The 13,808-nt window shown below is 33.5% G+C and overlaps 1 protein-coding gene across 1 annotated transcript in view; it reads left to right on the forward strand.

The window, feature by feature from the left end:
* Window positions 1-1,906: 1,906 nt before the first annotated feature.
* LOC144970763 (uncharacterized) overlaps window positions 1,907-13,808 on the forward strand; it is a 39,209-nt gene continuing 27,307 nt past the window's right edge. Inside the window, exons 1-4 of the mRNA XM_078910761.1 lie at window positions 1,907-2,011; window positions 10,128-10,210; window positions 11,092-11,122; window positions 12,488-12,523. Of these exons, the coding sequence (XP_078766887.1) occupies window positions 10,188-10,210; window positions 11,092-11,122; window positions 12,488-12,523 (90 nt within the window). The 5' untranslated portion in view covers window positions 1,907-2,011; window positions 10,128-10,187. The remainder of the gene's footprint in view (window positions 2,012-10,127; window positions 10,211-11,091; window positions 11,123-12,487; window positions 12,524-13,808) is intronic.

The raw sequence follows: 13,808 nt of genomic DNA on the forward strand, positions 1-13,808 counted from the left end.
AAGTACATAATTTTCACATTATTGTTTATATGCTGATCCATAGACAAAGAACTATCCAGAATGACACCTAAATTTTTAGCCTTTTCAGAAATAGAAATATCAGAATCAGATATAGTTAGAGTAGGATTTGAAAATTGGAAAGACTTTAATTTTTGCTGAGTTCCTATTAAAACAACTTCAGTTTTGTCTTCATTCAACAATAGCTTATTTGCAAGCATCCAACTTTTGATGGAGTCACAACAATTTTCTAAATGACAGACAAGAGAGGAGAGATCATGAGGAGAAGCAGGTTTATATAGCGGCATGTCGTTAGCATATATGTTGTAATTAACAGAATGGGAGCGTATTACACTGCCGAATGGTAAAGTATAAAGGTATAAAGGATAGGATCTAAAACCTAACCTTGCGGGACGCCATATTCTTTATAGACATTGTTATTATTATTATTATTATTATTATTATTATTATTATTATTATTATTATTATTATTATTATTATTATTATTGTTATTATTATTATTATTATTATAAATTTTAATAATATTTCCTTTGGATGAATAAAGTATTATTATCATCATCATCATCATCATCATCATCATCATCATCATCATCATCATCATCAGCAGCAGCAGCCGCAGCCGCAGCATCATCATCATCATCATCATCATCATCATTATCATCATTATGCAATTTTTCCGACAAAGGCAACGCTATTAACGGCTAAGATTCTTATTTTACACAGGAATATGGTTAGAGAATGTGAGTAAAGAGCCTTTTTCCAAGGACTCGAACCCTGGACCTTCCAGTCATACCTCTAGACAATAATGCACACAATTATAAATTATAATATGGTAAAGAAAAGGTCGATGCAAAGATCAATTTTCCTCGGTGTAGGACGTTTCCACTGAACTGTGAGTGAAGCTTCCCAGATTCTGTACCAGTAAGAGGAAGATTTTTGAGTGGCTGGCAAATAGACTAAAGTACTACAGGCAGTATCATCTATGATAGTAGATGAAACTGGCTACAGTCCATGACCTGTTTAACGATAGCTACTGAGCATCAGTGGGATCTGGCACTGTTGCCCGTTTATGGTCATCGTGGCAATCATGGAAGAACTAAACTAATGACTCTATGGTGGCAATCGTCTGGAGGAAGCTGGTTATCTTGTCGATCATTGCATTGTGAATATGGCTGGTCGGAGGTGAAGAATGTGTGGATTAAATAGATTGTCATGGCGTCTGATAACGGAACGCATACATGGGCTTGATTTAGGTAATATTGTGGTAATGGACATTATTTTGCATTGCTTTGAGAATATTTTCATTACAACAATGAGCTCATAACTATGTGGGTTATCAGACATGCGTATAAGTACATACAATGTCATACTATAGTATAACAATAAGAAGACATTGCCTTATTATTCTTCAAGTTGAGATGTGTCCATCTCTTTACTGACGTCTCTATGTTAATGCGTTATAATTTCCCTAGAACTTCCAGCCATTAACCACTGCTTGGACATCAAGTAATCTTAGATCGAAGTTGGCGTTCTTTCTATCCAGTTTTTCTATGGATTTTAAAGGTTGTAATTAGTTGTTTTTTTTTCTAATCAAGGGAAATAACAACATTATATGAAAGGCAATAGTCATATTATTATGCTTGTCTCCCTTGTCTACACAGGCGTATCGGGTCAAGAAAAAACTTTTACTGACTTTAATTGTATTATAATTTAATCATTAAATTTTTCATTGAATGATAGATTATGAATTTATATTATGAGACAGTCAAGTTGGAGTTGATAAACAATGCAGTATGTAATGTCTAACTTCTTTAATGGTAAAGTAATATATTGGCTAAAACAAAATTAAATCCAATCCGTATAAATGAAATTCGCGCATGCGCAATCCACCGGCGGAACTTTTCAAACCGTCTGCCATTTGGGGGGTTTTCTTTACAATTTGTTGATGTAAACAAAAGCAAATTGTTACGCAATAGACTGGTTGTTATTCCAGGTAAACGACTTAAGTTATTTTATTTAGCCTTTTACATTATTATTAGTGTATTTGGCACATAGTGCTGTCCGATATTTGAATTTTATACCTCCAACTACCAAGCGTATGACTCATGGTAGATCGCTGAAAAAAAAAAAAAACTCACTCTCTCAAACTCAAACGTCAACTTCAACCATGGCCGTGGAGACGTGGAGAACCAAAATCTGAATTTAAAAATGATGAATATGAAGAGAAAAAAAATGGATGGTCTTCTACTTTTGGAGTTAAGGACCCCTGAAAACACAAGATTTACACAAAATCAATTTCTATCTACTAACTACTATCGAGATAGACAGACTCAGACTTCAGTCAGTGACGGCAGTTGACAGTTGATTGACTTTGACTTTGACAGTACAGTGACCAGTACAGCACGGCACCGACAAAGCAAAAAAAGTCAACAAATATAATTCACGGAATGGAAATGGATGAAAATCATTCCAAAAAAATCTTTTCCTCTTGTAAGAGAGTAAGCCTATGCAAAAGGTTATCTAAGAAATTTGGTGCAAAACTGTCAATTATATATATCAGCAAATGGGTTTAGTGAGTACATAGTGCAGGCATATCAGTTAAGCTTGGTCAGTGCATGACACGTGTGGGCAGTTTTATGTCCAAGCTATTTGAGACGCATGACACGTGTGGGCAGTTTTATGTCCAGGTTACTTGAGACCGTTTGTGTCAAAGTTAATGGATAGGTTATCATGTTGAGTACTATTTAATCAATCATTCTTAAATTGGTTTAGGGGTGTTGAAACAGGTGAAAGGGGCATTTATCAAAATAATGTTATATCATAAAAGGCGGGGTTTAACATCAATATGTAGGAATTGACGTTTCAGGTTTGATTATGATTTGGTCTTACTCTTAGGGGTTGGATTATAGACTGACAGGGAACTGTCAATAACTGCAAGGGGGCGTGGAAACAATGGAACTGTGGGTAAAATTTTGATAGGGATAAAAGAGGATGTTTCAAGGAAAACGGGATGATTATTATGATTCTACCTTAGAATTCTGCATTCAACTTGACCATGAGCTGCACACTTTAAACCTTTTGTGCTAACCATCATTTATTTGCTTTTACGGACTTATATATACTTCACGTATTTCACGTATATTGAAAATGGTTACTTAGGCAAAATTGACTTTACATGTGGACTGATTTTACGGATTTGGAATTTATGAAACTGATTGAATTATGACCATGCTATTTGATTTGGATTTGGAATTTATCATGATTTGGATTTTGAATTTATCACAAACAAATAAAACTGTAAGAAATGAAACTTGGAATCTGGACTTTTATTTGAATGTCTTGATGTTGTGCATTCAATTATCATCACCGGACCCTGAACTCTTTCGTCATTATTAACATCTACAACACGACGCAAAGGATAATACTACCATCTATGAAAAACACCACTATGCGATCATAAGCCATTACATATGTGTGCAACTACGCCACATTATGCATCTTATTTGGAGCCGTGATACCAGGATGTAAAGATGTTATTATTCCGAACCATGGATACACAAGAAATGTATACTGTTAACATCTATTGAAGTTTTTGTGAGACTCGAATTTTGAAGTGAAAAATTGTGAACAGATAGGAAAATAGTTTTATTTGGGAAAGAAAATGGATATCAATTTTGAAGGTGAATTAGTGTAATTATTTTGTATTGAAATATGAAAAAAAAATATTGAAATTATAGATGATTCCTAAAATTCTGACAAAAGACGATATTTAAAAAAATATATATACTAAATAATATTTAAATTAAGAGTCACAGATAGAAAAGGAAATTTTAAAAAAATATAGATATATAGGGCAATATATTATATTTAAAAAGTGAAAACAATATATTATAGAACGACAAATAATAATAATAATAATAATAATAATAACGCATTGATGCTATACGTATTTTATTTAATTAAAAAGAAGAGAGAGAGAGATGAAAATAAAAATTGCAGAATTTAAATGAATATTTTAGTGCGTTTTATTTTTCAAAATAAATGAAAATGCGTTTACTTACAATCAAGCGTTTCGGAATAGTTCTTCGAATATTAATTTGTACCGTTGATGGCAATGTTTTGTTAATATCAGTAACAAAGATGTGTCGATTTTTATTTCAATTTTTGTCTGTTATTGTTGGAATTACATGACAGTTGGTCATTCTTTAATGTTGTTACGTTTTATTTTCTGTCAAAATGACTCAAGAAGATGATGGCAATAACAACACGTAAATTATAAGTTTTGATAATTGAAAAATGTCTTATGGTATTTATTGTTATATTACAACATCATTGATTATATTTTTCTCCCGTCGGTAGGGATGAATTGGTAGGTTGATATTGACTCTTTGAGATTCATGGGTTCATGGCAAAGAGCAAAGTTTTATATCTGTTTGTTTTCTTGGTAATTAATGTGTGGTTAACGCAGCCAAGTAATCGACAACAGAGCTTATTTACTTGTGTAATGAGACATGGCGTTATAATAGATTACATAAGACATTTGGATTTTATCACTGGAAATTAAGTTGAAATGATTTATGCGGAATATGAGTCAATCGTTGTCATGTTTTGTTTTGTTTTGAAATGCGTTTCGTCGTAATTTTTTTTAAAGGAGCAATATTCTCAGTATAACGGAATAACGGACTTTTGATTTAAAGTCGGAGAATGAAAAGGAGATAATATAAATACAATGACGGAGTATTAATTATTATGAAAGACAGATGTCTTGTAATTGGAGTTAAAATGTTATTACGGAAGAATAACAAAATATTGAAAATGCATTATCATGTCATGTGAGCTGATAATATTTGTGACACAAGTGGTTAACTTGTTAAGAATCAGCGAATTATAAGTAACCCATACGGTAAAATGCTGTAAATGACGGGTAAATAAGCGCAGTGATGTAAGACGCGGTAATTAAAGTGCACACGGTTTAAATTACGAGACGCAGGAATGAGGCGTTCGGGAATATTTTATTTTGCGTTTGATTAAAGCGCATGGTTGAACATTATGAAATGATGCAGAAGGCGGAGAATTTTTATAAATACGATGCGCGTGGTTAAAGCGCACACATTTATCAATGCTATATTAAGAGGCGCGAGATAACGTCGCAATGAGTTATATGAATATTTTTATAAGCCGAGGGCAAAGGCGCGAAACATTGAATTTTTATTGACCAGAGTGTATATCGTTTCTGTGAATATTTTGATTATCATATTTTTCTCCTATAGATTTGCTGTTGTAATTGTAATCAATATTTACTGCGTGGTTTGAATTTAACATTTATATCATAAAGTGTGTAACTGAGTTGAAGAAGAAGTTATGTTCAATTGTCAAATCTTAAGTGTGTAATCAATCGGCAATCAGTTGAAATGGTAGGAAGTGCTACGATAACATAAACAAAATCATATTTCATTAAATTAGGGATTTTCTAAGGGGAATAATTCGAGTTAATCAAAGGCAGAAGTAGTGTTTGCACTAAAACATGATACAGTCATCACGAAAGAGGACACTTGCAACCATCAGTCATAACGGGAACGCTGATGACAACGACAGAGGCAACTCAAACACAGCCACAACAGAAGTCGGGAAATGTCCTAATCCCTTTGGTCTATCCACGAATACATTAAAATGGAGTAACAATCTCGACTACGTCCAGAATCAACACAATCTACAGACTACAAATACACAGCAACCTCAATTACATCGTACCTTCCAACTTATACAAACTTGACAGAATTTATAAAATAATATCTGTATCAACACAGATTTCTTCCATGAACCATTTTATATTTACATTCTTTATTGAACAATTGGATTACTTGTATTTACTTCTACAACAACAATACCCAACGATGTACGATGTCAATAATTACATAAACGTTCAAGATACGATTGTTTTTACAAAAATGATGTCCAATTGTGAACAATACTACTTCCATCATATTCAGTGGTGAGCGTATTCAAATTTAAACTTATGTCAATATACAAGTGTGCAGCACCCATATCTACAACTTATAAACATTGAATATTATAATAACGCCTGTCTTAGTATCATTGTAAAAGATAAAGGCTATATATGTATATAAGACAATGCAGGAAAAAGTATCGCAAAACGCCACATGAGCGATTTCCTTGGATTCATTATCGTATGATATTCAACAACCTGCGTTCAAATAACGAAAATATTGTTGACCTTATTCGACCCTACTACATAGTCTACTAGACTACGTTATTGTTACATCCTTTACCTGGTGTGTGGACTCACATCACCCACCGGTACTCTGCAAGATTACATCATCTACCTGGTGTTTGGACTCACGTCACCCACCGGTACTCTACAGATTACATCATCTACCTGGTGTGGACTCACATGCCACCTCATCAAAACTCGATCAACAAACACAGACAATTACAACACACGACCTCTGTCGACTACTACACACGAACTCTTTGTCAACACATGGCTGAGTTCACAACTTTCTTTTGACTTGCTGGATAAGTCAAACTTCATTTAAATTCAAGATCTCGCACACAGTTAATCTTGAATTTTTACAATTTCATCTACAATGAGATTCAACGTTTACACAAGACAACCACAAATATCAACGAGGAAAATCGACCCAGATGCCGGAGATGAATGGATTACAGCGACGTCACAAGACCAAGAAACAACCCAACAGGTTAAGCATACGTTTGCTACCTGTAGAGTCTTTTTTCGTCCCAAATTCAAAAGACTCGAACAAATACAACACACTAATTGCAAAAGTTGGTCACTTTAGTAACAGCCCACAATCACATACTGTGTTAGATTTTACTTATTTAGTTATTTACACTGTACTAAATATGAATAAGTCGGACAGACTAATGACTGATTATTTACTAAACACTAAATATTTGAAGTGAAGACATTATTGTGATAATTCTAAGACATTTACAGAGGAAAAAGTTTTTAATTAATTAACAATAAATAAAGTGAATTTATGACACTTGGGCTATTCAGTGACCACAACACACACAACAATGCAACACGTAGACTAGATACAATCACCTCAACTCTTATAGTTGATATAATTTTTTCATTACACGAAAACTCATTCTAAATGGAGACAATGACTTAATTAACAATTACTGACAATTTTTACAGGATGACCATTCTCAAAACGAACGGATTACTGAGAAATGTGACCTCTGATGGATGACCACAAAGAACAATTTGATTTCAATGTAGTTGTAAACTACACCGTCGTGACTTAAAAAGCTTAAAAACTGAAACATCAACAATGAACAATGAATGATAATAACTTCAACTTGAATTTTAAAAGGATGATAATGTTATTATTATGATTTATTTTTAAATATTTTTTTTATTACTAATTGAAATATAATTCTTCGTATTTGAATCTAGATGTCTATGAAATATTATTTGTACCACATATTATAAGTTGGAATTAATGTAATAATGTTGTTTCAATGGAATCATACAATATAAGGGAATATACAAGGTATTGGTTTTGAGATGACAGTAAATGAGTAGACATACATGGAAGCTGAGATTATCACCCATGTCGTATAGAGTTGAATTTGAGATTGAATAAGATAACGTGAGTATATCACAAATGGAAATTGAACCATCCTTTTTCACGCAATAATATGTATGTGTGATGGGATATGACGAGAATTAAACACTTTTATTGCTATGAAGATGGAATTTAAGGTGAAAAGATACTTTTTCTTTGAATTTTTAAATAAATGATATCTTACTGTCGATGTTGTAATACTTTAAAAAAGTTTAATCGATAAATATAAATGTTTTAATCAATTTTGGTGTTGGTAAATCTAAATTTTAATCTCTTTTTGATAGATTTGATGTTGTAATTTGAAAGAAAAAAGAATCTATAATCGATATATATCTATTTAGATGTTGTAATCAAATTTGATGTTTGTGAATTTAATACTTTAAAACCTATAATCGATATATATGAATGTTGTAATCAACTTTGGTGTTTTTGAATTTAAAGTTTAAAGTTGTTAAATGTTTAACTGGTATAAGTATTTGTCATTTTAAAAAATATAGACTATTTCTTACATTTGTTTATTGCATTTTAGTTCGACATTAGATATATATTTAATCTCTTACTGTTATTTTTTTAATTGAAATTGTTTTAAGTCAATTTAAATTCTAAGAAAGGGGCGTATGTAAGAGAGTAAGCCTATGCAAAAGGTTATCTAAGAAATTTGGTGCAAAACTGTCAATTATATATATCAGCAAATGGGTTTAGTGAGTACATAGTGCAGGCATATCAGTTAAGCTTGGTCAGTGCATGACACGTGTGGGCAGTTTTATGTCCAAGCTATTTGAGACGCATGACACGTGTGGGCAGTTTTATGTCCAGGTTACTTGAGACCGTTTGTGTCAAAGTTAATGGATAGGTTATCATGTTGAGTACTATTTAATCAATCATTCTTAAATTGGTTTAGGGGTGTTGAAACAGGTGAAAGGGGCATTTATCAAAATAATGTTATATCATAAAAGGCGGGGTTTAACATCAATATGTAGGAATTGACGTTTCAGGTTTGATTATGATTTGGTCTTACTCTTAGGGGTTGGATTATAGACTGACAGGGAACTGTCAATAACTGCAAGGGGGCGTGGAAACAATGGAACTGTGGGTAAAATTTTGATAGGGATAAAAGAGGATGTTTCGAGGAAAACGGGGATTATTCTGATTCTACCTTAGGATTCTGATTCTACTTGACCATGAGCTGCACACTTTAAACCTTATGTACTCACCATCTTTTATTTGAATATTTTTGGACATAGAATTTGTTTGGTTGCAATTTGTGAAAATGTAAGTTGGATTGTTAAACAACGCAATAAAAATCGCTATATAAGATCACAAGCCTTTACATATGTATTTGCTACACCACACTCTGACAGATGCTAATTTCTTGGGCCCGATTTCTTTGCATATTTTTGTTTAGTCTGCTGCCTCACCCACTCCTCCACCAAAGTCAATCACAAAAATGACAATGGAGTATGGAGAACCAAAATCTGAAGCTAAATTTTTAAAATGATATTTAATAATATTATGAAAATGAAAGAAAAAATGGGCGGTCTTTTTCTTAACTGACACACAATGACACGGGATTTACACACGTCAATCTCTTAAGAATTATTTTCCTGTTGATTGTGAAAGTGAAATTAAATGGAGGCAGACATAATTAGAGTATTAGTATTAGGTTGTCGCTCAGAAAATTTTGCACTGATCCCATTGACTCACTTACTTTGTTTACTGACTTGTTGACTGTTGTGAACATAATAATGATGAACATGGTAAAAGTGTACTGATGAAAATGATAATGACAAATTAATGAAGAAAAACAGTTAGAAAAAGAACAATGGTAGATATCTAAATAAACAAATCAAGAAATAAGCTTTAAAAAAATAAAAACAAAGGGCAATGGCAATAGACATTTTTTTAAATGATGTTATACCAGCAAGGAAACCTAAGTAGAAGTAAAAGAATTATTTTTTTTTAAAAAAATTGTTCCCGTTGGGATTTGACTGAACTCCAACCCAGGACTTTCCTTTCAACCAAGGACCTTCCAATCAATAGTCAAACAGCTTAACCACTACGCTACAGATCCACCCAACTTGTGGAGATATTTTTAATATGAATTAATATGAATTATTTTATACCACTTCTGTTTCGTTATTTTAAAATATAATTGCATATTAGTATTAGCAGGGAAAAAAAAGGTTTAAAGATGTTTTCCTTTTTATAATTTTAGTGACTCCAATTTTGCAATTAACAAAAAGCTGGACCGATATTTAGTGATATGTTAGGTGTCACTCTCTCAGAATAATCCATGAAGTGTTGCGTTAGGTATCACTCTATTACTAATAGTAGTACTTGAGCGATATCTAGTCTCTGGGTTGCTGTGAGAACAATGCTCAGCATGCTCAATCAATGAGACTTAACCTTTGTAGATATTGGTTATGAGGTGAAGACTACACAACTGAGTCATGCTTTTCTCATCAAATATAACCTTTCTTTTTGTTTCAGGTTTTATGTCAAAGTTCTGGTTGCTGTTTACATGAAATGGTCTCTTAAGGAAAACTAACCATGTCTGGCGAGCATAAATCAGGGTACGGGTATTTTCTCTTATTTGTTTGATGTTCTAGGGCTAAAACATTAAAGTCTTGCCAAAGTGATAAATTCTTGAATAGTGTGAGGAGAACCCACTGAGGGTTGTAGAGCGCATGGCTGTTCTGTGTCATCAATCCATACCTTTGCTGTCTCTTCAATTCTCCTCCATATCTGTTGTCTTTTTATGTGACTATATGCTCTGAGATGACACCATTTAGTCTAAAGGCTGAGAAATTGGAAAGTAGGTTTGGGGTTGGATTTTTTTTTTTACCCAAAGGGAAGAGGGGGGGGGGTGGAGAGAGAGGGAGAGAACATTCATTTTCTCGTAAATTAGCTATTTGATGTCTATAATGTATTGTCAAGATATCGTAATCATTTGAATGTCCTGTGCAATGGGGATTCTATTCTGTTTATGTGTCTGGTTTGGACTTTTACTTGAAATGCTCTCAAGCAAGGACTTACCAGGAATCCTCTGTTTTCTAATCTAGTGATTTCTTTTTCTTCGATGCTTTTAAATTAAGATGCATGATATTATTCGCACTTAGAATACCTGTTGCACAAAGATAAACATCATTATATTAATGTCTAGCTTATTAATTAACAAGTGGGGTCATCTCGAGTTTATTTAATCTATTTAAACTCAGTTTTTATTTTTATTGGGAACAGGATGTTTTATGTCAATTCGCTATGTTTTTATGCTACACATTATAGCAAATGTTTACTCCGGGCAATAAATATGGACTTCTTAAATACTCCTTCATTTCCGTATAAATTTGTTAACTTGTGGGTTGAAGTTCTTAAATTTTTTCCATTTCTTTTGTTAGGTCTGATATGTTTTGATTTGCCTTTATAACCAGACATCCTTTGTTTATTCTTGCAGGCAGCGGAAATCCACTGGAAGGAGATCCTCAGTAAGTTTTTACTTTTTATCTATCTCAAGCAGGGGATAGTAGATTGATAACAAGAGGAAATGGATTTGATGGAATTTTACATGAATTGGTTGTGATCTATTTATTTACTTCTTTTTTTTTTCTCATTTGATTTATTTATTCATTTTTTCTGAATGTTTCAACCAGTTGATATTAAGTTCATTTTTTTCTAATGTTAAAAATATTTTTAAGTTACATACTTACTTAGGCCGCCCTTTAAGTTGGCTTCTAACAAATGTCCAAAGAAAAAAGCATTTAATTTAAGGGGTTCTATCGGCTAAGAGAGCAATTTTTTGAAGAAAAAAAAAAAAGAGAAAAAAAGCAATATAAACATGCCAAGCGGAAAGCCCATGGTCAGAAATGGAGAAAAACACATTTCTAAACATTGTTTACAACATGGTTGCCATGGTGATGGCCGCCTTCTTGGATTTTTGCTTACTAATTAGCTTTTTTTTTTTCAGTTCTAAATTCTTGATTATTAATAATTTTACGACATTCATTTCTTTTTTAAAACAAAGATATATCCTTCCTACAAATAGCCAACTTAAAGTTGGCAATTTACAGAAATTTAAGAAACTATGATGTCTTCAAAAATATATTAACATATTTGCATTAAAATTGCCCACTTTTTACACAAAAAAACGTAAATTTTCAAAAAAAAATTGAAATGTTTTTAAAAAATCTAATTTGTCAGCTATTTAGAAAACTTATAAAGAGCATCTCTGCAAAAATGAATTATGTGCCTATTTTAAATGCTGAGATTTTAGAACTCAAAAATTTTTTAAAGTGCATAAAATGCAACTTTCGAGAAAACGCCATTTATAGTGTTCTTATCATTTTCAACAGGCCTCGTGTCTCGTTCTGTATGTTTTATGTTGCTGTTGATTAGTGACCCTTTGTAAAGAGCTTTGAGCACATTTAGTGGATATTGCACTACATAAAAGCTGAAGTTATATGGCAAAGCTACACTTTATTAGAATTAATAATACCATTGCTTGGGTCCAAACATTGCAAAATATGCCATTATTAGCCAATTTTTCTTGAAGACAAGGTGCACTAAAATGAGTTTATTTCATATTTATGAGGTAGATTATGTCTTCTGGTAGCCATCAACATAAGAGAAAATGGCTTATGTATGCTTGAAGCCTGGTTTTGAAAAATGTTGAATTTGGCTGAAAATCACCAAAATTCCACCGATAGAACCCCTTAATTAGATTATTTTGTTAATCATTGAATGGTGTCAGATTTGTGATTTATTCACCTCATTTATTTCTTTGACAACAAACTAAGTGCAAGTGGATATTGTCACATAGAGTCATATTTATCTTTTCTTCACATTTCCGACAGATCTTGAAAAGACAAGGTAGTTGCTATCTTTCTGAAGTGAGTTGATTTTTCTGATTTACATTTTTGATATTCTACATGTTTACAACCGATATAGATACTCAGTGATGCCAAAAATCCGGTTTCACCGGAAAAAACTCCGGTCTGGAGCAAAAAATTTCGGGCTCCGGACAACTTCCGTCAAATTCCGGTGAAGTCAATTTGTTCCAAGGATACATCCAACCACCACATCATCATCACTGCCAATAGTATTACAACCATCATCACTACCACTACGACTGCAACCACCATCACATCATCATCTTTACCAATACTACTACAACCACCACCACCACATCATCATCACTACTACTGCAACCACCACTACCACATCATCATCAATACCACTCCTACTACAACCACCAGCATCACATTCATCACTACCACATCATCATCACGACCTCTACTACTACAATCATCATCACTACCTCTACTACTACAACCACCACCAACACCATTACATCGTCATTACCATTACTACTACAACCACCACCACCACATCATCATTACCACTACTACTACAACCACCACCACCACAGCATCACTGCCTCTACTGCAACAACCAACACCACCACATCATCATTACAGCTACTACTACAACCACCACCACCACCACATCATCACTACCACTACTACCGCAACCACCACCACCATATCATCATCACTACCACTACTACCGCAACCACCACGACCATATCATCATCACTGCAACTACCACTACTACTACAACCACCACTACAACATCACTACCACTACTACTTCAACCACCACTACAACATCGCTACCACAACTACTACAACCACCACCACCACATCATCACTATCACTACTACTACTACAACCACCACGACCTCATCATCACTACCACTACTACTACAAGCACCACTACCACTTCATCTTCATCACTACCACCACCATTGCTACAACAACCACCACTACCACATCATCATCACTACCACTACTACTACAACCACCATCACCACCACATCATCATCACAACTACTACTACAACCACATCATCATCACTACAACTACTACTACTACTACTACAACCACCACTACATCATCATCATCATCACTACCACTACTACTACAACCATCAGCACCACTCATCATCACGAGCACTACTACTACAATCATCACTACCACTACTACTACAACCACCACCACCACATCATCATTACCACTACTACTACTAAAACCACCACCACCACCACCACATTATCATCACTACCACTACTACTACTACAACCACCACCACCACATCATCACTACCACGACTACTA

This window comes from Berghia stephanieae, chromosome 1 (assembly GCF_034508935.2).
Source record: "Berghia stephanieae isolate SIO BIC M18660-M18661 chromosome 1, UCSD_Bste_1.3, whole genome shotgun sequence".
Classification (NCBI taxonomy): Eukaryota; Metazoa; Mollusca; class Gastropoda; order Nudibranchia; family Aeolidiidae; genus Berghia; species Berghia stephanieae.